The following is a 23738-nucleotide window of genomic DNA, read 5'->3' as shown; positions in this document are numbered from 1 at the left end:
CATCACGTTCTCATGGTTTTGAACGGGTACGATAAGCATCCTCAGCAATTACAAGGTAATCGGCAGAGCAGACAACATCTTCAGAGCAATTTGTGGATGTTTTAACTTTCTTGAGTGGGTTTATTTGTAGAAGCATAGCTTATCGGCCGACTTTGTTTGGTAAGTGAATGTTGCTCCTGTACAGGTGAACGAGCGGACTATAGTTTGAATGGGTATTGAAGAAGGAAAAATCTACGCCAAGAAAGCAAGTTTCCAAACAGTTTCCAAAAAGAAGCACGGGGTATTTCATGGACTATTTCAGAGAATGCCGGCAGTCTAATCTTAAAATTGAGAAAATCATTAAACCTACTAAGTGATAAGCAGAATTTCCACAATATTTCGACTTTGTAAAGGCTAGTGCTTTTGCACAAGAAGCTGCCCTGTTATTGCAATTTTGTTTTAAATGTTTGGGAGTCAAGATCACCCGACAAGAAACATCCGAGGGTTGAAAGTTGGAACTTTTGAAGAAGAAATGGATCCTGTTCGTTCTTGGGTGCGGAATGTCGGCGTTATTGATGCAAACATAGCGGCACAGAGGTAGGGTATTCTGCACTGATGTAGCTACACTAAAAAAAATCTTTACATGTAAAAACACCACCTAAAGTCTAAAAATATTTCTTCATAAACTGTGCATCCTTAGAAATAACACACAACACAAATGTTAAACTGTTTATTTACCATCCAAAAGAACAGAACATGAATTAAAAATAAAATAAATAGGCCTATTAGCCTAAACGAAGTTATGAGTTAGGCTATCAGAATATGTATCTACCAAATGTAACATGCACGTGTATGGTTTCTTTTTGTATTTAGAATCATTAACTTTAAGAGTGTTTTGTTTTCTACAACGTTGCAAAAATATCTAGCAACAGGTAAGGCTCTTCTGTGGCGGTGAACGTAAAATGACACCGGAGATTATAGCTTCGGATCTCAGCCTTCAGTGCTCTTGTCAATAGCTTGAGGTGACAGAGTCACGAGTCGAGTGAAAGAGGCAAACAAGACAATACAATGAAACCCGTTTTGTGTCACGATGATATTACTTAAAACGTTTGAGCACGTCACTTGAACGGCAATTGTTTGTCGTTCTTCTTTCCTTTTCATTACTACTTGCTCACTTGAAGTGTAACATAGCCTAATTATCTTTAAGCATACATTTAATCCAGTATCAAAGAATTTAGGCTATACACAACTGAATAGTTTTATTTTGAGGAATTCAAAATCATATAATTAAAAGCAGACTATAGTGGTGATAATTACACTTCTAATAATCATCCTAAGTATTAGGCTACCGAAAAGACACGAATCTACGATTTCAGTATTTATTTTTCGATTTCATAATTACATAAATTAATCTATGTCAACGGCCCAGATTACAGAGACCATTGGTGCCTTTGGAAAAGGCAACCATCGAAACTTGTTAGTTGTTTCATATAAATCTATAGGAATACATTCGTAATTAGCTGTCAGTTTTTTACGATTTTTTGAGATGTCACGAGTTATTTCATCAAATGTTATAGTTATATGTTTTATTTTAATGTTATATATTATTAGAAAAATTACAACATTGAAAACCTGATTTGATGGCTACATTTGGGTGGTTCAAGTGTGTCCTTATGACAAAACGTGTGATATATCACATTGATGCTAACGTTTTTTTTTTTTTTTTTTATCCTTTAATTTTTAAAACAATTTAAGAACCTGTAATAGAATTTGGTGAAAGCAACTAATAAAATATGAAAAAGACAGTTGCTTAATTATATAGGCTATTTCTAATATTTTAATCATGACTATGTGCTCAAAATAAACTTTTTTTAGGCTTAAATAAGTACTGTCTTCAACAAGACAAGGTTTTACAAATTCAGACACAAGCAAACATTTTTATTACTAGAATCAGTGGACTGTGGCTCCAATAGAGATGTTTTTAATTTTTTATATCTTGTCGGAGACATGCATTAAGAATTGTATGTTGAATTTGGTGGATTGTATTATACCATGGTCAGTTATATTGAAAAACATGAATAAATAAATCATCTGTTTTTATTCTGCAAACCCTACATCCATAGTGGATTGGCTTTATCCCGTGCTCACTTTGAAAAGCAGCCTCCCTCCAATCTCAGAAAGTCCAACTTCTTCCATTTTGTTCTGGCACTTTATGACCGCAATGGACAGCCTGTGGAAGTGGAGAGGACAGCATTTGTTGACTTTGTGGAGCAGGATAAGGTATATTCTATAACATGATTCACATAATTGAATATTATTGGATTTCTGATTATGTTTCCTACAGTTTAACATAGATTTAAAGCTTGAGCTTGGCGAGAGAAAACAAAACTTTATAAAACAAACAGAATATAAGGAATATTTGAATTGCAGGAAAATGAGAGAAGCCATTCTTGCACTCTTACACATCAGATGCCTAAAAGTAAAGTTAGATATTTTTTTTATAGTTTCTCTATTCACTTCAATGCTATTTTCACAAGTAAGTGGTGAATTTAATGTTTATAATCTCTTCAGTGTGTTATCGAAAATTACAAAATCACACTTACAGTAATGGTAATGGTAAGGCCTCAGTTTACAGTATCACATCACATACTGTAATAAAAAAATGCATGTAGTTGCATTTTACATTACAGTACAACAGTTACCTGCATCCCCGATGGTTAAACTGAGAAGAGATGCAAATGGAATGTTTGGCAGTAATGCAATTCGCTTATGAGTGGTAAATGCACCAAACTCATTAAAACTGTATACTGCAGTAGTATAGATGTGATTTGTAGACATTAATCAATCATGAACTCCTGTATGCTTGATTAAATGCTAATTCTGTGTGATCAAAATTCTTTGTTCTTTCCATGTCTGACCTTGTTGTTCTTCTAAGGAGCAGACGGGGGAAAAGACCAATAATGGAACTCACTACAAACTCCAGCTCCTCTATAGTAATGGTATGCTCAACATTTCTCATCACATGTATCTTCTTGTCCACAAATATAATCATTCTGTTGGGACATATAGCATTCAACATTGAATTTTTGCAGAGCAAAAAAGCAATAATTATGTGATCATATTATATGTTAAATGGACATTTAACACTTTTATTTTTGTTTTCTTATCAAAGAAATAACATATTCTACACTTTCATACTGTTTAATCCAATGGCAATGTGGTTCCAAATTTAAGTAGTGTCTGTATCAACATCTGTTAAGAATAAGGCATTAACAAGGTTTGTTTGTTGTTTTTGTTCACAGGTGTTCGCACAGAACAAGATCTTTATGCACGTCTCATTGATTCTGTCACTAAACAGGTAAAGCATCTTCTTCTTTTAGCCGCAAGAAACACTTTCTTAGTTTTGCTCTGTAATGTGTTGATAACCTCTTTTTAATTGTGCTTTACATGGTTCAGCCTATATCATACGAGGGACAGAACAAGAATCCAGAAATGTGCCGTGTTCTGCTTACTCATGAGGTCATGTGCAGGTGAGAAAAAATAAAATTAAATCTGTTGATCTGCAAGGTGCCATTTAAGGGGGATAACTTGTTTGAGCTTTTTTGAACTTGCAGCAAATCCGACCCATACTTTACATCAGTCTACCTACATTCTTATTAATAAAGGTTCTTTATTGGCATCAATGGTTGGAACCAATGTGCAAAAGGTTCTTTATAGTGGGAAAAGTTGTTCAGATTATTAAACTGTTCATCATACTGAGAAAAAAAGTATATTTTAGAAAATATTCAATGAAAGATTCTTGCTTTTTTAGCATAAGTAATGTTAACATGATTAGCTATCATAGTACAAGACCACAAACTCTCATTATTAAGGGAAGGTACACACATATTGGAAATGTTAGATCTATGTTACAACTCTACAGAATATTGAGTTACATTGATTTAGGACTGATTTCAGCCCTTGCAGAAAACATTTGCTCAGAACATCCCCATATTAATCCAGTAAAATGTACATGTTTTCTTGTCTTGGGTCACACGTTCATAATAGCAGTAATGGCTTCTGTGTTTGAATCCCTAGACCTTTAAAAGCAATACTTCAGGAAAATATGCTGTATGTTCAACCAACCAAAAATTAATTTCTATAGTCAGTTTCACTCTAAAGGCGCAGTCACGTTATGGAAATGAGGTCACTTTTAAACTAAGCGGCTTTCTGTTGGTCAGTGTGGCAAATTCGTGACCAACCACAAACAAAATCTGCATGGGGGAATTTTTGTGGTTACCGTTTGAAATGATTGAATTTTTAAACAACAATTTCACCTAGCATTGATAAAAGCAAACTGCAAGCCTGCACTGATGTTCACAGACGATGCTAAATGCTAATCATTAACAAAATGATGAATAATACACATTTTCTATACAGAATAAGTTCATGTCTATAAAGAGTACATGGTAGCTGGGCTGAGAAAAAGAGGAACAGCAAGTGTCACAGGAGACAGAAGAGACGGGGGTGAGCAGTGACCTCAGGCTTGAGGACAGAATTAGGGAGGGCAGAGGGGGAGTCAGAATTGGCTCTGCCCCCATTGTGTAGCCAGCAGATGCCAGAGTGGGCGCTCACAGCTGGTTAATAACAGAGCTGATGGGGAAGGGGGTGCAGAGGGCAGGCTACACAGCTGGGGAGTGACTCTGTCTGACGGGGGGCTGTGGGGTGGGTGAAAGGAGAAAGCATATAGGCAGATGGCCAGGGGTGGGGGGGGCACTTTTGTTATGCTGGTGGCGTGGTGCATGAGGGGTGGGGGGTGAGGGGGTGGGTAGGAGTGGGGAAGTGCCCATGAACAGACAGGAGGTCCTCCGATGGTGTGTGTGTGTGTGGGTTGTCTGCTCTGTATAGGGTCATGTTTGTGTGTGTAGCTTTAGAAGTGCCGATTGAGCTTGATCATTCACAATCATTGTGACATATTGCTTGACTGCTTTAATTGTAGTAGTCTTATGCAGCAAGTTTTAATCATTCATTATCTTCTCTTTTTCATACAAAGTCGCTGCTGTGAGAAAAAAAGCTGCGGCAATCGTAATGAGACACCATCTGACCCTGTCATCATTGACAGGTAAGTCTGGTAACAAACCTTTTCTTTTTGACTCAAACAGGAACATGTTTGAATGATTTATTTGTGCACAGTGTCCACAGTCTATTTTACTTCTATTTCATTTGATTAAAGGGAAGAAAAACCTGAGATATAATCATTTTGAGGGAACTCAATGGAGCTGAATTCTGATAAGAGAAAAATAAGGCCCATGGTTTATCACCCTAAGACTAGCATATTAAAACTAGGCCCAATGAATTCTCTCAGGGACAAAACCAGTTTAGTCTGTATGTAAGAAATATCAGTAATATTTCACTTTTAGGTAGTGATTAGGGTTTTGAGACTGAAAAAAAACTGTCCTTCTTTATCCCTCCCCCCTTGCTTAGAAAGGGTCAGTTTTTTGCTCATTTTCTCCTTTTCCTATACATAAAGAAACTCTTAAATGCCCCATAAACTCATTCTTCCACAACCTGGCTACCACAAGCTATCGTTAAAAGATATGGATAATATAGTTTCCTTTATGATCAGATCTTGCGTGATATCCTGTTCAAGCTAACATTGTTTATAAAGCATCTCTGAGGATCTGCGCTGTCTTTCTCAAGTCAAGAAAGGAAAAAATGGACATTTGTCTTAGATTTTCCCAGAATTCCTTAGCACCACAGCTGTTTTTATAATTTTCTCTCTGGTTCTTCTCTCCTCTCTCTCTATGTCTCTCTCTGTCCTGTTTTTTGTATTTATTTATTCTCCAAACATGGCAAGATTTACCCAGAGTTTCAATAAAACAGTGGTTTTAAACAGCCATGCTCAGTGATGATACACACTTTTTTTCTCTCTCCCTGTAGCTTATACATTACATCATTTGTGCATTATGATACTGTACTTCTCAGTTTTGGCAGAAGTAAACAAATGTATTGTGCACCATTTTAAAAATCATGAATATGGAAAAATGGATATTGTGCTAAATTCTACATGATTTAACCTTCACTCTCTCATTTTCTGTTGCCACCTACAACCTTTTTCCCAAATATTGATATAATTAGTCAGTCTCATCAGGATACCTCCCCAATGCATGTGGGAATTGTGATCCCAAAGCACCTACACCCCCCTCCTTTTTTAATCTGTGTCCGTTTTGTTTGGACCTGCTGCTCTGTCTGTCTGTCTCTCCACCCCCTTTCTGCCTCCGCAACTAATCCAGTTATTAGCAGAAAGGGAGAGAATGGCTCTCAGCTGATCCTGAAGGAGGCTTTTGTCACATTAAGCCCCACATCTCCTCTTGGTTCTTCTTGCTGCCAGAGTTTACAGCCTAGCTTTGTATCATTACCTGTCCATATGTTATATTTCATACTAATTTTGGCACATTTGAAACCTTTACTTATGCTAGTTGGTTTGTAATTATGTCTTATCATGTGCTTGTGCCTATGTTAGAATTAAATTGATTTAGAGACCAACTTAGTCAATCCTACAGTCCATGACTGATCAATACCACCAGTGTGCTTTGGCCACATACTTTGATCCTGCAGATGAAAGCTGTTATTTTTAAAATTTCTCAGGCAAGTTGGCAATAAGGATGATAATAAACATTTTGGTTGGCGTATATTAGTATGCTGGCTAAACCAGCATACTAATATAAATCAGGAACCAAACCATAACCATCATTTGTAAAAACTATATAAGAATTTAACTTTTTTTTTTTCAGTTGTTTAAGTCTTAAGAAAATTGGATGTCTAAATTTGATTAGGAAACTTTTGTCAAAGGAAAAACACTAATTAGTAAATAAAAGAGAAGCACTAATAAAGATAATAAATGTTTTTGAAGCTTTGGTATCCAGCCTTTGTGGTAAAAGTTCAGCTGTATGGCTAACAGCTTGAGGTTTAGCAAGTCAGTTCCACATAGGTTCAATAAATGAATTTGTATGACCAGTGGGGGTTGAAAAAGAGCTGTTGAAAAGAAAGAGGGTTGAAAGGATATCAATCCCACAGTGGGTTTTGTGGAAACAAACTTAAATAATCAATATGGTATAATCTTGCCAATAGTATAATTAAGGCTGATGGATTGGTATGCTTATTTGTTTGTTTGTTTTCTTTTGTCATAACTGTTTCCAAATTTTGTTCTAAAGATTGCTGAAAAGAAGTTGCTATTAATTTAGTAAACTGCAATATATCCACAGAATTTGGATATAGTTATAAATACCAGTCCTCTATTTTAACTACTAATGTGTACTGTACTAACATAACCTTTGAAATAATGAAATCCTGATTTCAGAATTGATCAATTAAAAAAAAAGGCAATAAGTTAACAACAATAAAAACAAAAAACGCTACGTGGCTCTCAAATTTAAGAGCGACAGTAGTACAACGAGGATGTTGACTCAAAAAAAATATTTTAACACTCTTTTGTTGGCTGTTGCTTCAAAGACTGTTCTGGCATAACATTTCATTCACATGTCTAGTTCTCTCTCCAATGAATACTCTGATTTTGGTAGTGGTGGTGGGTGGGGGGGGTGGGGGGGTAGGGGGTAACAGTAATAGGAATGGTACCATCTGTCCCCTCTTGGTTTGCTAATCAAGCCCAGGGGAGTGCAAAACAACTGGATCAATAGAAAGACAATTAACCGTTCCTGAAGGGAAATTTTTGTTCGGCAGCAGCAACAAAACCCAACAAATGGTAGCTGCTATAGAACAATGAAATTTAGCACTGGTTGCATCCATTTTTCTGGATCATATTTTAAAGTGTTAATGTTTCTAAACCTTGGTTGCGGTCTATGTGCTTTAAATTAGATTTGGATTTGGATTTTATTTGGATTTCTGTAACTGCTGTGAGGAACATGCAGATGGGTCTAGTGCTGCCTATGGTGTTAAAATATAATGTCCATGGCTAATCCATAGCAAATGTGTACACATGCAGACAGGAGTGAGGGGGGAGCGAGAGGGAGGAACTGTGTTGAAGGAGAATGGGACGAAGAAAATAGTAGGGAGACTGACAGGTCTCACAGCAGGCCTGCTGGGAAGCTGTCAATGGCCCTATCAACCCTGACCTGAGTCCGGACAGAGTCATCACACACACACACATAGACATATGCACACACATGAGACTACATTGTGATTTAGAATACGTCAATGATGTAAACTAATTCAGCGCATCTGTTCTGATGAATATATCCCAAAACATGCAGTATGCACAAAAAACAGGAATGTATTTCCACAGAGAAAGTGGGATGATGGGGCATACAGATTTTAGCTTGGAGGATGAAATCTTCTGGATCTCCTCCAGATTGTTGACAAGCAGACACACACACACAAACAAACAGAGGGGCCAGGCTAGCACCAGGGGGCATCATTAACTCATTAGTGAAATTTAAGACACCAGTGTCTTCACACACACACACACACAGACACACACACACACACACACACAGGCTGACATATATATCTCTACCCATGACAGCATATGATGCAGAGGGTAAATTTGATCGGACTGGCATTTATAGTTAAAATAGCTCAAGATGACTGGATGGCAAGGCTGGTAATTAAACATTTTCTCTAATATCTGTGTGATAAAATAAAGTGCATTACAAAAGTAAAAGTTTTTTTTTGAAAGCTGCATGCTTCTTTTTTGTTCTCTAAACTCACATCAAGCTGTTCTGTTTGAGATGTTCAGTAAAATGAGTGCTGGCATACTCCATTCAATCCCCACACACACATACAAACATACTCCCAATTTGAAAACAGATGTTGTTTGTCAGATCCCATCATTACTGGCTAATTAAGCACACATATTTTCCTTCTTTTCTCCTATCTGCCACTCTTGTATTCATGCATATTGCCCCGCCTTTGTTTCCCCACAAAGATGAAAGCTTGTGCAGAAATTTCACTTTTTATTTTCTGCATTAGCTAAATAAATCTGCGCTTACACAGACATACTCGGGGCAAGCACTGAGCATTATAACAGATATTTCTAAATTCAGGAATTAATTAATTCATTAATTAATTTGTTTATTTATTTATTTAATTGTTTATAAAGCTCTAAAAGTATAATTTGTTTCTATATAAATTAATTTGTTATTATTTGCTACATGTTGTTGTTTTATATATATATATATATATATATATATATATATATATATATATATATATATATATATAGATAGATAGATAGATAGATAGATAGATAGATAGATAGATAGATAGATAGATAGTATACTATATAGGCAGGGTCAAATTCAGTGATCAACTTAAAAAAAAAAAAATTAAGGATCTTTCTTCATGTTTTTGTATTCACTGCCATTTCTTTGCCCCACTGATTGTCATAAAACATGGAAAATGAGGCAAATAATCATGTGACTGAAAAATATGAATAGCACCTTTTGCTACTGTGTTTACAAAGTGCTTTACAGAAAATATGCATTAGCATTCACAGAAACAAAATTAAAACATAGCATGGGGGGAAAATAAGAAATGAAAATGTTTAACTAAAGGGAAAGCGCTAGTTAACTAGTATTTCTTGTGGCACTTTTTATAGTGCTTAGTTAGTCATAGATGGTCAGTGAAAGAGTTTTCACAGATTAGGACCATAACGACTACAAATCAAAGAACACTTATCTTGTTAAATTAATATAAAATAGTTAAGATTCTGTGTAGTTTCTAAGTAGCGAATCAAATGAGCAAATTTGTGACATGAACATGCATGTGAACTCTTATTTTTAAAAGTTCAGATTCCCTTGCTTCAAATGAAACATAAAACTGTGAAAATATTCATTATCAGTATTTGCACATGTAGAAGTCATACCAACTCAGGTTTATGATAGCGAATATGAAAGTGTTAGTTTTTCACTTTTTGTCACTTAAATTGTCATACTGATAATAAAATTCATTGGTAATGTGTTTTTTTTTTTTTTATAGTCCAGAGACAATCTTTTGGTTGGTTGCTTTTATTTTTCTTAGTTGTGGAAGCACGTGCGAAAGGTCCTGGTGTGGTATGTGGTGATGGAGGTATTGATTTTTAGAGCCTCTATGTGTGCCCTGTTAGTGGGGTCAGAGGTTGGGAACGTGCCCTGTTAACCCCTCGACCAGTCTGGCCCCAAAGTCTGCCTAGGGATTCTGGGAGCCCAGAGTATTTATGACCAGCCCTAACCTCTGCTACCCAAAACCCCTCAGAGGCTCCCCCACAATCCTCACCTACAGCACACAATTCGACACCAGATTTTACCCCCCTTTTTGTTGTATGTTTTTTGAATTGATTAGTTGATGATGAATCCAATAGATACAGAATGGGAATATGTGTATATACAAAATTTTGAAATCAGTTATTATGGTTACATTATGGCTATAAATAGTTCTGATACTTCATGGTTTGTGTCTTCAAGATTACATTCTTAATGTTGTGTTGGGTTGAATATGTTGCTGTGATATAAAACTGAATTTCTGTGCAGACGAGTGTCTTTTCTCACACACATGTGGCATACAGTCGTTGATGTATTGCTGCTCAAACTTTTCAGCATGTCAGTGTTTCGATGCTGCACATCTGGTTTCTTAATTTTCCTTCCCCCTCTCGCTCTATGTCATGACACTGTTTTGTTTTTCTAAGACGGAATGGGAGGGATGTGAGATGGACAGGGGAAATGCTGATGAGTGATGGTTCTGAATATCAGCAGTCTCTCTCAGCTTTTGTTTCAGTATGTAGTCAACAGTCTGTCCACTAATGGATATTACTTACAATTCAGGTGTTCAATATATCGCATATACTCAATTTTCTTCTAAATTGTGACCAACTTTAGCCATCAAGATAACATTTTATTAGAGTTAATCCGCAAAGAAATGGCAAAATGATTCATGAATCAAAATGATCAGAATGTAATGATTGGAAATACCTACTCATTCTTTAAAAGGTATTCATTTTGTCTATATAATTACAGTAATAGTATCAAAACTATGCCATATTTTATTTGGGTTGTTTGGAATCATTAAGAGTTTTTATTTTTTACATATATGTGAAAAAAAAAAATCATTAATATTGTAAAATATTATTACAATTCAAAAGGACTACTTCCTATTTTATTATATTTTACAATATAATTTGTCTGTAAAGGCAAAGCTGGTTTTACTCCAGTCTTCGGTGTGATCTTTCAGAATTCACAATCTTTCATGGTCTTTCAGAAATCATTCTAATATGACGATCTAAAACATTTAATATTATTATGAATGTTGAATATTGTTGTGGAAACCATTATACAGTACCATTTAAAAGTTTAGTAAAAAAAAAAAGGAAATAAATTAATACTATTATTCAGCAAGGATGCATTTAAATTGACCAAAAATGGCAGTAGAAATCTTTACAAAGTTTTAAAAAAAAATTGTATTTCAAATAAATGCCATTCTTTCAAACTTTCAAAAAGTAATCTGACACATTTTAGTCCGGATTGTCTAGAGTTTAGTGTATTGTAGTGTATTGTATTTAATTGTATTTAATATCAACCAAATGTTTGTTTATGTATTTATTTACTGAACACTTTTATATAATCTATATGTCAATTCTTTTTTTTTTTTTTTTTTTTTTTTTGTATGTAACTTCTATGTATAAAAAATATATATGAAAACAATGCATATATAATCATCTCAGTTCTAAATATTTAGCATTGGCCCGCTCTGAAGACTTTACTCCAAGAAATCTAGACACCACAACAGTGCAAATCTTGCATTGTTATCATTAAACCTTTACTTATGACAAAACAAAGATAGAGCGGTTTTGTGCTGAAGTTGCAAGGTTTTCCAGGGGTCCTAATTATTTATGCAAGATGAGTCTAATTATGATGCAGTGAATGGATACATGGCAGAAGATGCAAGGCAGTGAGGCTTAGAGATTTGCATGCTAAGTGAGTGGGGGAGTGACTAATGTGTGCATTTCGATGTGCTTTAATTTGCCTGCTTGCAGCTGTGCTCTATGATTTCATTAAGGACTAAAAAGTTGATAAGTGAAAAGAATGGTATGTGTAGCATGGGTCGGGCATGAAACAGCACACAAAACCATGACAGCCATGTTGTAAGATACAAGTAAGATGGTTGCATGACAATGGTTCAGATGCAATGTTTATGGGGTTTAAAATGTTTATTTTAAAAACATTTTTGCAAGCATGCCAGTTCGATCTCAGACATTATTGAAACAATAAACAATTCATCCTGATTATGGGATGGACTAGTCCTGTGGTTTCTGTCTAGAAAATTATTTTTGACAAATCTAACTATATGAAAATTCTTCTTCTTCTGTCAATACAAGTGTGTGAGTGGAGTGGTGGAGAGAGTGAATTAGTTTTGCTTTAGGACTTAGAATTTACTTTGGAGAGTTGACCCAACATGCTGTACAATATATGTCATAGAAAACGAAACAAAAATGGCTTTAAAATAAACAGCTAGATATTACCAACAATATCTAGAATTAGGCCCTTTCTTTCGGAGCATGCTTCACAACACCTTGTGCAATGCTCTCCTTGCTGGTCTTCCAGCCACTTCTAACAAGCCTTTACAATTAATACAGAATGTGGCTATTAGTACGTGGGCTAACAGAGACTTGTCATAGCACTTGCCTCTCAGAAAAAGAGGTACAAAAGCTGTGACTGGGGCGGTACTTTTTCAAAAGTCCATATTGTTACCTTAAAGATTCATATTAGTACATAAAAGGTACAAACCTGTAACGCCCCACTGACAGCTTTTGTACCTTTTTTTTCCTGAGAGTGTATTATTACTTTTTTGTTGATTTTGTTTGCTTCCATTGTCCTCATTTGTAAGTCACTTTGGATAAAAGTGTCTGCTAAACGACTAAATGTAAATGGGAATAAAACATATGTGGCTTACATTTTGTTTGTTTGTTTTTTCTTTGTGTGTGTGTGTGTTTCCCACAGATTTTTCTTGAAGTTTTTCCTAAAGTGCAATCAAAATTGTCTGAAGACAGCAGGGAACCCCCGAGACATGAGGAGATTTCAGGTATCGATCATTTATTTGTAAATTAATGGCCTTTGCAAAATGCAGAAATGTTATGTTGTCTCTAAGGTAGAACCCATTCACAATGAGTTTAACCCCTTTTGCTGACTTTATAATTGATTCTTTACTTTACACTTCTTTATTTCCAGTAAAATTATCCAAACATCCTTAAAGCTAGTTTTACACATTGCTTTAGACATTACGTTTTGTCAGATAATGTATCTTTTGCTTTTAAAGATTAAGATGCTTTATGTAAAGATCTCACTAAGTTTAGAAAACAAGCAAGAAAAAAAACATACTTATATTCAAGATGCATTGTCTGAAAAATTTAACAGTCTTAATATTTTTATGCAATTTCGCTTCTCATATACATATATCTTGTATATTTTTTTCCACTGGAAAACAACACAAATATACTACATATTAAGTATAGTTGCAGTGGCAATTTTTTAATTTTACATTTTTTTTATTATTATTATTACTTTTGATAACATATACAGCAGTTCTTCAGGGGCCAATTGTATGTTATGTAGAGATTTATATAAAGTGACTGACTACAAAATCTCATAGCCTAAGTGACAGAGAATGATCAGAGAAAAAGCAGAAAAGGATTAGAGGCAAGGATCATCAGGAAATCAGCCAAGGTGCTTCAGGAAGTTGTCAGGATTTGAGTGATGGGCTCCAGATGGGGAAGGTCAGGCTCTGTGACCCAGGAAGTGCTCACTGGGGACCCTCCTGCTTTACTTCCTCCCACTTGTCTTTCAGTACTGGAGCTACTATCTGACATTTCATCTCTCACTCTTCATTTCCCTGCATTCCTTTCTTATAAATTTTTGTGCATTTATTTCATTTGTTTTTAGTGTGACATTTCTTTTCTTATTTGCAACAGACTGCATTTTCTGCATCCTTCATATCTATTTATTTTATTTTTTTTACATGTTGTTGTTTTTTTCATCTTAAGCTCTGCAATCTTTTTTACACTTGAGAATTTATGTTGTCATTGATTTTATATTCACTTTCGTTTCACTTTGAAACAAGAGCCAACTGAAACCACATTGATATGTGTTTTAAAACCCAATTAATTAATTAATTATGGCCATACATACTAAGATTTTAGATGTCATATGAGCTTGCCAATGTGTTGTCTTATTTATTTATTTTTACAGTTGGGAGAAATTGTCTTATTCATTGATGCTTATCTGGTCAAGACTTGCTTTGTGCCAGAAGAATGGCAAAACCAGCCATATAGCCATCTTTTTTTTTTTTTTTTTCTTTTTTTTTTTTTATGATTTCAGATTTCTATGATTGTCAGTTTAAATTCATCCAGTGTATAGGCTCGTCCCCATTTCTATGTCACACATGACCGAATCAGTCTACACTAGGCTACAGTGATATGAATATTCTTTTTCTTAGATAAAGAAAATAAAAAGTAAAGGGATAAATCAGGTGAAAAGTTGGGAAAAAAAGAGTGAGCGTAAATTAGATAGCCAGAGAAGGATGAGAACAAATAATTTCAATAATACTTGGGGGTATTCTGCAATTATTGCAATGTTATTTTACACTCTTTGGCTGCATTTTGTGTAATGCTCTCAGGGGCAAATTATTCAAAATTTTAAATCAGCAGCAGAAGTTCCTAAAGATGACATTGCTAGGATATCATCAATCATATTTTGAGATATCAAATCTGTTTTTCTTTTTTATCAGCTGTTTTAATGGCACGACATCTAAAGGTTTTAATGTACTAGACTAATCTCCTTTAAATTGTTTGTGTTATTAATATGTCATTCTTTGCATTCTAATAGGTGGTTTTGTCGACCACAGTCAGTGTGGATGGTCCTGTACTAGCCATTTCGGATAATATGTTTGTGCACAACAACTCCAAACATGGACGTCGCTCTCGTAGAATGGATCCAAATGAGACAGTGGAGACTAGCATGGAATATGGTGAGATTGCATTAATCCGCAGTTGAATCCACAGAGGCTGATTTTAACCATAAAGTTCGAAGGGAAGCTTTAAATTATCTCACTCTGTTGAAAGAGTAGAAACGAGTAGCTCTGTGGTCAGTAAGTAAAACTTACTGAGGGATGTTTCTTAGACTTTATAAGTAATCATTTTTTACATCTTAATGTCGTTTTCATTTTTAATATTTCTCTACTACAGCTATTCCCTGTATCAAAGCCATCAGCCCTAGTGAAGGTTGGACTACAGGCGGGGCTATGGTAATTGTGATTGGGGAAAACTTCTTTGATGGTCTGCAGGTGGTTTTTGGGAGCATGCTCGTGTGGAGTGAGGTATGCATTTGTAGACCATCGAAGCAAGCTTTAACTTGCAACAGGGAAAGCTTTTGTATTATTTAGAAAATTGCCTTAAGGAATGAGCACCAACATTCTGAAACAATTAAATATAAGATGTTGTTTTGTCATTGTTCATGCAGTTAATCACTCCTCATGCTATCCGAGTTCAAACTCCTCCTCGACACATACCAGGGGTTGTAGAAGTTACGCTATCTTATAAATCTAAGCAGTTCTGTAAAGGAGCTCCAGGGCGCTTTATTTATACAGGTAAATACACACCCAGACATCCGCACCCATGCAGAATCAAAAATTTAATGATAAAGTGTGTTATGTTAATTAAACTACTTCCAATCCATGTTTAAAGTTCAGAGACAAATTATTTAGCTTCCCTAAAAGTGAGAGCGTTGTGGCTTTTTGCCACTTTCAGAGCACTAAATCATTGCCATGTTTATTTGAGTGGCCCAACATTTCATCTTATGGCTCATCCAATAGAGGTTTTGGATGAAACTGCCTGTTTAGCTGAACTATGAAAAAGGACATTTGCAGTATTTGGAAAAACCTATTTGGAAGCATTATTATTATTATTATTATTATTTTGCAATTGCAATGTTTTGAGCTATTAGTAAATAATACATTAAATAGCATACCTGGCTTCTTTATAAAGTACATACTATGGTAATTATGCAGATGGAGGAATATGTGGAGGGATGTTTTAGAGACAAATTGATTCTCACTTAATATGGTTTTATTTAGCACTGAATGAGCCAACTATTGACTACGGCTTCCAGAGACTTCAAAAGCTGATCCCTCGACATCCTGGTGACCCCGACAAATTGGCAAAGGTTAGTAAATACTGCTATATGCTTATGATATATACAGTTAGGTCCATATATATTTGGATACTAACAAGTGCACACGTTCAGCTTTAACAAAAATATAACATAAAATGCTTAGGAATTACAACAATGGAATTACAACCATTTTTATACGCAGTCCCCCTATTTTCAGGGGCTCAAAATGTAATTTGAATAAATATAATCAAACATAAAATGTACATTTTTAATATTCTGTTGAGAATCCTTTGCAGGCAATGACTGCCTTAAGTCTGGAACTCATGGACATCACCAAAGACTGGATTTCCTCTTTTGTGATGCTTTGCCATAACTTTTACCTGCTCAATTAATGAAGAAATAATGAAGGAATAGCCCACACCTCTCCTTGAAACAGCTTTTGAGTCAATTGTCCAATTACTTTTGGTCCCTTGATAAAGGGGGCAGGTACATATTAAAGAGCGGTAATTCCTTAACCTTTCCTCCAAATTTGATGAGTATACCCTCAAATTAAAGCTCAGAGTGTGCATTTTAAAGCTCATATCCATTATGTAACTGTAACTTGATTATGTTTTGGTCAACAGCTACAATATGCATTGTGCCTGTGTCCAAAAATATATGGACCTAAATGTAAAAAGTACACACAAACTTTTTTTAATCTCTTTGTGGAATTGATTTTCCCTGTTTTAGGAAATGTTACTTAAAAGAGCAGCAGATGTTGTTGAATCACTCTATGGAAATACAACCAGCAATCAGGTAACTACTGAACTGTAGGATATAAGATATCTTTGTGTTTAGTTTCTCAACATTAATAGTATTCAACATAATATAAAAATGTTCCATAGAGCATCATTTGTACTTCAATGGAAGAAAGGAAATTTGGTCAAATAATAATTATTATTTATTTATTTTTTGCTTATTCCTAAGTGCATAGCTACAAATTAATGTCTCTTGTTAAAAACAGAAATTTAATTTCTTCAAAAAGGATAGTTCGCCCAAAAATTTAAATTATGTAATCATTTACTCACCCACCCTCAAGCTGTTCCAAATCCTGTATGAGTTTGTTTAATTCTTTTGATAACAAACAAAAATATTTTTGAAGAATTTGTGTAACCAAACAGGTGACGGTAGCCATTGTCTTCCATGGTTGTTGTTGTTTTTTCTCTTCATTCCCTGGAAGCCAATGGCTACCATCAACTATTTGGTTATCATCAACATTCTTCAAAATATTTTCTTTTGTTTATCAACTTGAGAAAATGATGATGATGATGATTATGACTTATTTTTGGGTGAACTATCCCTTTAACATGAGCCCTGAGACCCAATATGTTTTTGTGTGTGTGTGTGTGTGTTGCCTTGAATCAAAACATTTTTGGATGTTCTGTTTGTGCAGGACATTTTGCTAAAACGGGCGGCAGACATAGCCGAGGCTCTGTATAGCATGCCACGACCTCACAGTCAGCTGCAGGCCATGCCAAGTTCCCCTGTCCATGGAAGCGTTATGGGCCTCAGCTCTTATCCCACCCAGCTGGGTGTAAGTATGGGAGAACCTGTGCAAACCAGCAGCCAAGGTAAGGACCCTAAAACAATTTCCCTACATTTCAGAAGTCTTTGTCTTATTCATTGTCACAGATTACCATAGATGTTACTAAATCTTATCTCAACGCATTTATTGAATGGCTATGCTTGACCTTTCATATTAATATCAGTGTTTGTGAGACTGATTTATTTTGAACAGTTTTAAGGGTTAAAATATTTATTTTGGTCATAAGTACAATAACAAAGTAAAAATACTGATCACCACTATGCTATAATAATCTTTGAATGTACTTTTTCATTTGAAAAGTTTTTATGTCGTAACCTCCGCAACAGAATCAGATGTAGTTCTGTTTTTAATTTAATCATTGTTTTAATTAATTAATATTATTAAATAACCACATACATTTCAAACATCTTCATTAAACACTATAACCTACTGAATCATTAAACTCGATTGGCCATAACCTGTCGACCAATACATCTGAAAACACATTACAGCCATAATTTATTCTATTACATCCCTTCAGTTTAAAAAAAAAAAAAAACAAAAACCTCTGAATAATTAATGAATAATAATAATAATAATGAATAATTTGCTGTCCTTGTTTAAAAAAATAATAATAATACAAAAAAATATTATAAATATTATTCTGTTTAGTAAACTTTGAGTGAAATTGCTCCCTTTATATAGCTGTATACTGACTATGCTATTTATGTTCTGGTTCTATTTAAAGGGGTCATATGATGCGATTTACATTTTTCCTTTTTCTCTTTGGAGTGTTACAAGTTCTTGGTGCATTAAGAAGATCTGTAAAGTTGAAAAGTCAACGATGTGGGAAGATTTGCATAATGCCGTACAAATGTTCACACAAAGAAAGAAGGCTTAACCTTTATTCTCACTATTTTGCACCGGCGCCATGTTGAGGAGACGCTGTGTGTTTCGTTGTGAAAGTGAAACTACTTTGGCCTTCCAAAAGAGGACACAACTAGAAATCAGTGTTGTTAAGTTACATGACAGTATGGTAAGGTGCGTAGCATTTCCGTCACAAGCTTGAGGCATTCAACCAATCACAACGCACTGGATAGCTGGCAATCACAGCACACTTTGCATTTCAGACCAATGAGCTTTGTAAAAATCGATGTTTTTCAGAAAGGCGTGGCATAGAGACAATAATGTACAGTATGTGGAAAATAATGTTGTTGTTTTTTTTTCACCTTAAACCGCATAAACACATTTCATTACACCAAATACACAAAATAATGTTATTTCAAGCAACTTCATATGACCCCTTTAAGGAAACATGTTTTTATCGTGATGTGTTTGTTCAAATTCTGTAATTTGTCAATGGACTTTGGTGTTACAAATATTTGTGTGTGTGTGTGTCCTCCTGAGAAACAGACATAGACTTTTGACCAAATTTCTCTTTTTTCTTTTTCTTTTCTTTTTTCACGTTGCCCCAAGAACACATTGACATGCAAATTAGTTAAAATGTATATGGATGCACATATTGCATACTGTAAAACAGCATATAAGATCATTCTGTTATTTCTTTCATGCCATAGACAATCAGTTTTAGAGACCTAAAAATTGATTGGTGAATGGGATTTTTCCTATTTTTTTGCCTGTACTTGTCTTTTTCTTTAACTTAGTCCTGGTGTTAGTCCTGGTGTAAAAAAAAATAAATAAAAATAATTTACAAAAGTTCATAACATCAAATTGCAGGGCTGGTGTTTGTTTGTTTTGTTTATTGGTTGATTGGCTCAATATTGCAGTTTCTCTATTTTTTTTAAGGTTACACTCGAAACCCAAGCAGTTTGTCACCTCGGGGCTACCCTTCAGCATCGACCCCTCAGCAGTCAGGTTATGGATCCAATTTAGGCATGAGTGCGAGTTACGGAGCCGTGCCCATGAGTAGTCTGGGTGTTTCAGGGTCACCTGGCTTTAACAGTTCTTCACCAAACAGCTCTCCTTATGCTAGTGAGTTTTAGTTCCTTTCAGTTTTAGATCCTTTGCAACTTTTATTCCTGTAGTTTTTAATTATCCTTCTGCTGAAAATACAGAATTAATTTTGACAATCAAATAAGTATTTTATGATCAAAACATTTTTTCAGTCATGCCATCTAGCCCCACTGTACCTGGCTCCAGTTCTTCATCCTCCCTTTTGCCCTACACATCTTTCCCAACCTCAAACAAACAAAAAAGTGCCTTTGCTCCTGTCCTGAGACCACAGGGTTCACCATCACCTGTTTGCCAAACCTCAGGAGGCTCCAGCTTTAGAGGTACTACAGATCTTCTTTCTAACTTTACCGAAAAATGCTTTCGCTCAAGGTTCTATAAACCCTTAGTGGTAGGGCAAGAAAGTTTTTTCATGAAGTTTTTTTTTTTTTTTTTTTTAAACATTACTACGATAATCATAACTAATTTGTTTTAACTTTCCAAAAATGATCAGGCATTCTAACAATTCTTAAAAGGAATTGTTAACTCAAAATTGAAAAATTTACTGACCCCCAGAATTATTATTTTTTTTATAGAACAGATTCTGAGAAATGTAGCATTACATCACTTGCTCATCAGTGGATCCTGTGCAATGAATGGGTGCCATCAGAATGAGAGTCCAGCTCATAAAAACATCACAACAATCCACACAAATCCAGTCCAGAAATGAATTTCTCCATTAATGTTGTTTCTGGCCAAAATTACATCCATAATCCATAAAACTAAAATCCAGTAAAATCCATCCCAACATTCAAAAACAACAACCAATTTTAGAACTGTTTCACTGGAGAAAGCAATATTATGGAGAGCTTGGATTTTTGTCTGAAGCAACATTAAAAACATCACAATATGCATAATGATGAATTTATTTCTTACAAACACATAACATTTCACTTCATAAGACAATTATTGATGGACTGGGGTTATTCGGATTACTCCTGTTAACTGTTTTGGGCTCTCATTCTGATGGCAACCATTCACTGCAGAGGATCCATTGTTAAGGAAGTGATGTAATGTTAAAGTGACAAAAGTTTTGACAAATCTGTTCTAAGGAAGAAAAAAAAAAACTACATCTTGGATGGCCTGATGGTTAGTAAATTCCCAGCAAATTTTCATTTTTGTGTTAACTATTTCTTTAAATGTCATATGTAAGCATAACATTTTGTGTGTGTCAACAATAACTAATATATTATTTCTTGCTTTGGTGATATAAGCATAGTGTAGTAACTGTTTATTGAATTATCTATTTGATATATCTATGTTACTGTTATCAAGTATAACCTTTTTTTTCTTTTCCAGCAATGACAGGCCTTGTGGTTCCCCCAATGTAGATAATGAGTCTTTTCCAGTCATAAGATCTACAGTTAGTTGCTAGAACTGGACTGACATCAATGTTGTCTTCTTCAAGCCACACTGAGTGAAAAAGATACAGTTGTATAATCTTCTGATGAAGACCCATCAAGAGTATTAGAGACCACAACGACATCTTCAAAAGATTTTGGGAACCTTCTTAAAACATGTCAACTCTATGCACGCCGGTTGCTTCTGATTGTAAGAAGGTTGCCAAAGGGATGGTGTTACTAAAAGTTACTTCCAGCCACAAAATGCCAAAAGAGGATTTTTTTTTTTTTTTTTTGAAAACATGTTACACATGTCTGGCCATATGTTCTCAACAGACACATTGATCAATAGACCGCAGTAGATGCCATTAAAAAGGATGTCAGTTGTGTCAAAACAGATTTTTTTTTTTTTTAACTATATGCTGATAGATCTACATCCCTAAACTGAAATTGTGTTTTTGAAAGCATACATCAGGCTTTTCATTTAGAGAAACAGAAAATGTCTATTTAGGTTTATGAACGGATTACCTCATATATTTACTTATTTAATGACAGAAACTATATAAGTTATATTTTTAGTTTAAGTACTAATATAAGGAACCGTAATTGTATTTGCTATTTGTTATCGAATTGTATTTGTTTTTCTGTAAACATTTTAAATGTTGTCATTTTGTTATTCATATTAAAATAGTGATTGTAGATTTTTACATGTAAAAGAGTTTTGTTGTTAAACATACAAGCAATATATTGGGGCCAGTTTGTTAGAAAGTAAATACCTTGTAAACATTAAGTCAAGAGGACAAGAACATGAAGGATTAAGTAGTTTTACATATTCAGTTAAAGATCAGAATCTACACTAAATTAATCATCACCACTCTCATTATCTTAGATCGGACACTATTTGCAGAGTATGCATTTGTAGCAATATATCTGACCTTGTTATTTATGAATGTTCTCATATTAGTAGCACTTCAAAAAGTTTTTTTTTTTTTACTCTTCCACATGGCCATTAATTTTTTTTTTTTTCAATGTTACTTTAAACAAACCAAAGACAGGGCTATAGTTAGAGGAATAGTTCACCCCAAAATTAAAATGTGTTGAAAATGTATTTCCCCTCAGGCCTGATGTAGATAAGTTTGTTTCTTTATTGGAACCGATTTGGGGAAATTTAGCATTTTATCACTTGCTCACCAATAGATCCTCTGCAGGGATGGGTGCCGTCAGAATGAGAATCCAAACAGCTGATAAAAATCCACAAGTATTCACAGTAATCCAGTAATTCATACAAAGTGAAAAGCTTTGTTTGTTATAAATGTTTTTAAAACCATTACTTGAATCAGGAGGTAAATGTACACCGATCAAGCACTGTTAACAAGTAAAAACAGCTCTAAACATAAATGTGGGTGGATTTTGGTTTAAGAAGACAACAAGTGATAGACTTTCAATAAAGGAAGTGTTTTAATGGATTATAAAGTGGTATTTTGGACAGAAGTGATGGTTTACAGGTTAAAATGTTTTGATGAATGCAATGTTTGCATCATAAAATGTTGACTTATGGATTGGAGTCATGTGGATTAGCTACTTGTGGACTATTGTGTTGTTTTTAGCTGCTATTTGGATGCTCATTCTGACGGCACCCATTTGCTGCAGAGGATCCATTGGTGAGCAGGTCATACTAAATTTCTCAATCTTTTTTCTTTTCTTTTTTTTTTAATTTTATTTATTTATTTGTATTTAACCATGTATGCCATCAAGTGCATCAAAAGGTGTATTGAGTGATAGAGAGCTTTACTAACAGGTTTAAGCAAAAGTGTCCATATGTCTTTCACTGACGAATATAGAAATAGTATTGACAAACAGGATCAGTAAATTCAATTCAAATTCAGAGTTTCTCAGTATTGATGAAAATGGTCACCAGATTTGAAATGAAGAATGTATACCTGCAATGCTTTTTGTTCATTCTTATTAACATAAGTTAGCAGAGGAATTTAAATAAACACATGCCTAATATTCTGCCCTGTCCTCTATGTATAACTTCAGTGATTAGCTTTGAGACCAGTACAGTACTTTGACATGGCCAACAACCTGTAAAATGTATGTTTGGATGCAATAAGTTCTGCTGAGATACCTACTGAGCTGCTGAATGTTTTGACAAAAAGGGTTAAATCGGGTTAAAGGTTTGGCCATGGATTTAGATGATAAAGGCTTTTCTTTCTTTCTTTCTTTAGTTAAAGGCCGTTTGCCACACTTTTGTTGAATCCTTTATTGAGGTACATTATAACTCTTCCAGATTCACACCTCCTCTCTAGGTCCCCTGGGCATCAATGGCAGATGGAAAACACAGAAAGAGTCCCTTGTGTGTTTCTCAAAACAAAAATAGAATGTTTCTCTCACACACATGCATTCAAAACATTTTGGCCACACATCTACTTTCACATAAATCAGTAGTGCATTTCCCTCAGAAATTATCTAAATTTTCTCATCCTCCTACATTTTATATCTTATTTACCATGTAGTATAGTGAATGTGAGGAAAAGGAGGCATTGTATTGTATCCTTCACAAAAATATACAAACAAGCTAAATTTTTTTGGCAAAGACAGGCAGAATAAAAAAAATAAATAATTAAAAAAAAAAAATTGTGTGAATTGACATAACTGAAGTCTTAATTATGTTGAGACGGTTGCAGGTTGAATAACAAATTAAAGTCATAC

At 34.7% G+C, this 23738-nt stretch overlaps 1 protein-coding gene across 1 annotated transcript; it reads left to right on the top strand.

Moving 5' to 3' along the window:
- LOC127958267 (transcription factor COE2-like) lies at nt 1–22020 on the top strand. Its single transcript, XM_052557071.1, has 16 exons — nt 1–576; nt 2103–2259; nt 2921–2978; nt 3282–3337; nt 3436–3509; nt 5012–5080; nt 12948–13029; nt 14829–14970; nt 15188–15318; nt 15462–15588; nt 16075–16163; nt 16842–16907; nt 17545–17722; nt 19483–19668; nt 19803–19970; nt 20986–22020. Exons 1-16 carry the CDS (start codon nt 443–445, stop codon nt 21015–21017), a joined length of 1749 nt encoding a protein of 582 aa, XP_052413031.1. The 5' UTR covers nt 1–442; the 3' UTR covers nt 21018–22020.
- Nucleotides 22021–23738: the final 1718 nt, after the last annotated feature.

Source organism: Carassius gibelio, chromosome B5, assembly GCF_023724105.1.
Source record: "Carassius gibelio isolate Cgi1373 ecotype wild population from Czech Republic chromosome B5, carGib1.2-hapl.c, whole genome shotgun sequence".
In the NCBI taxonomy this organism is placed as follows: Eukaryota; Metazoa; Chordata; class Actinopteri; order Cypriniformes; family Cyprinidae; genus Carassius; species Carassius gibelio.
This window is presented reverse-complemented; position numbering and strand designations above follow the sequence as displayed.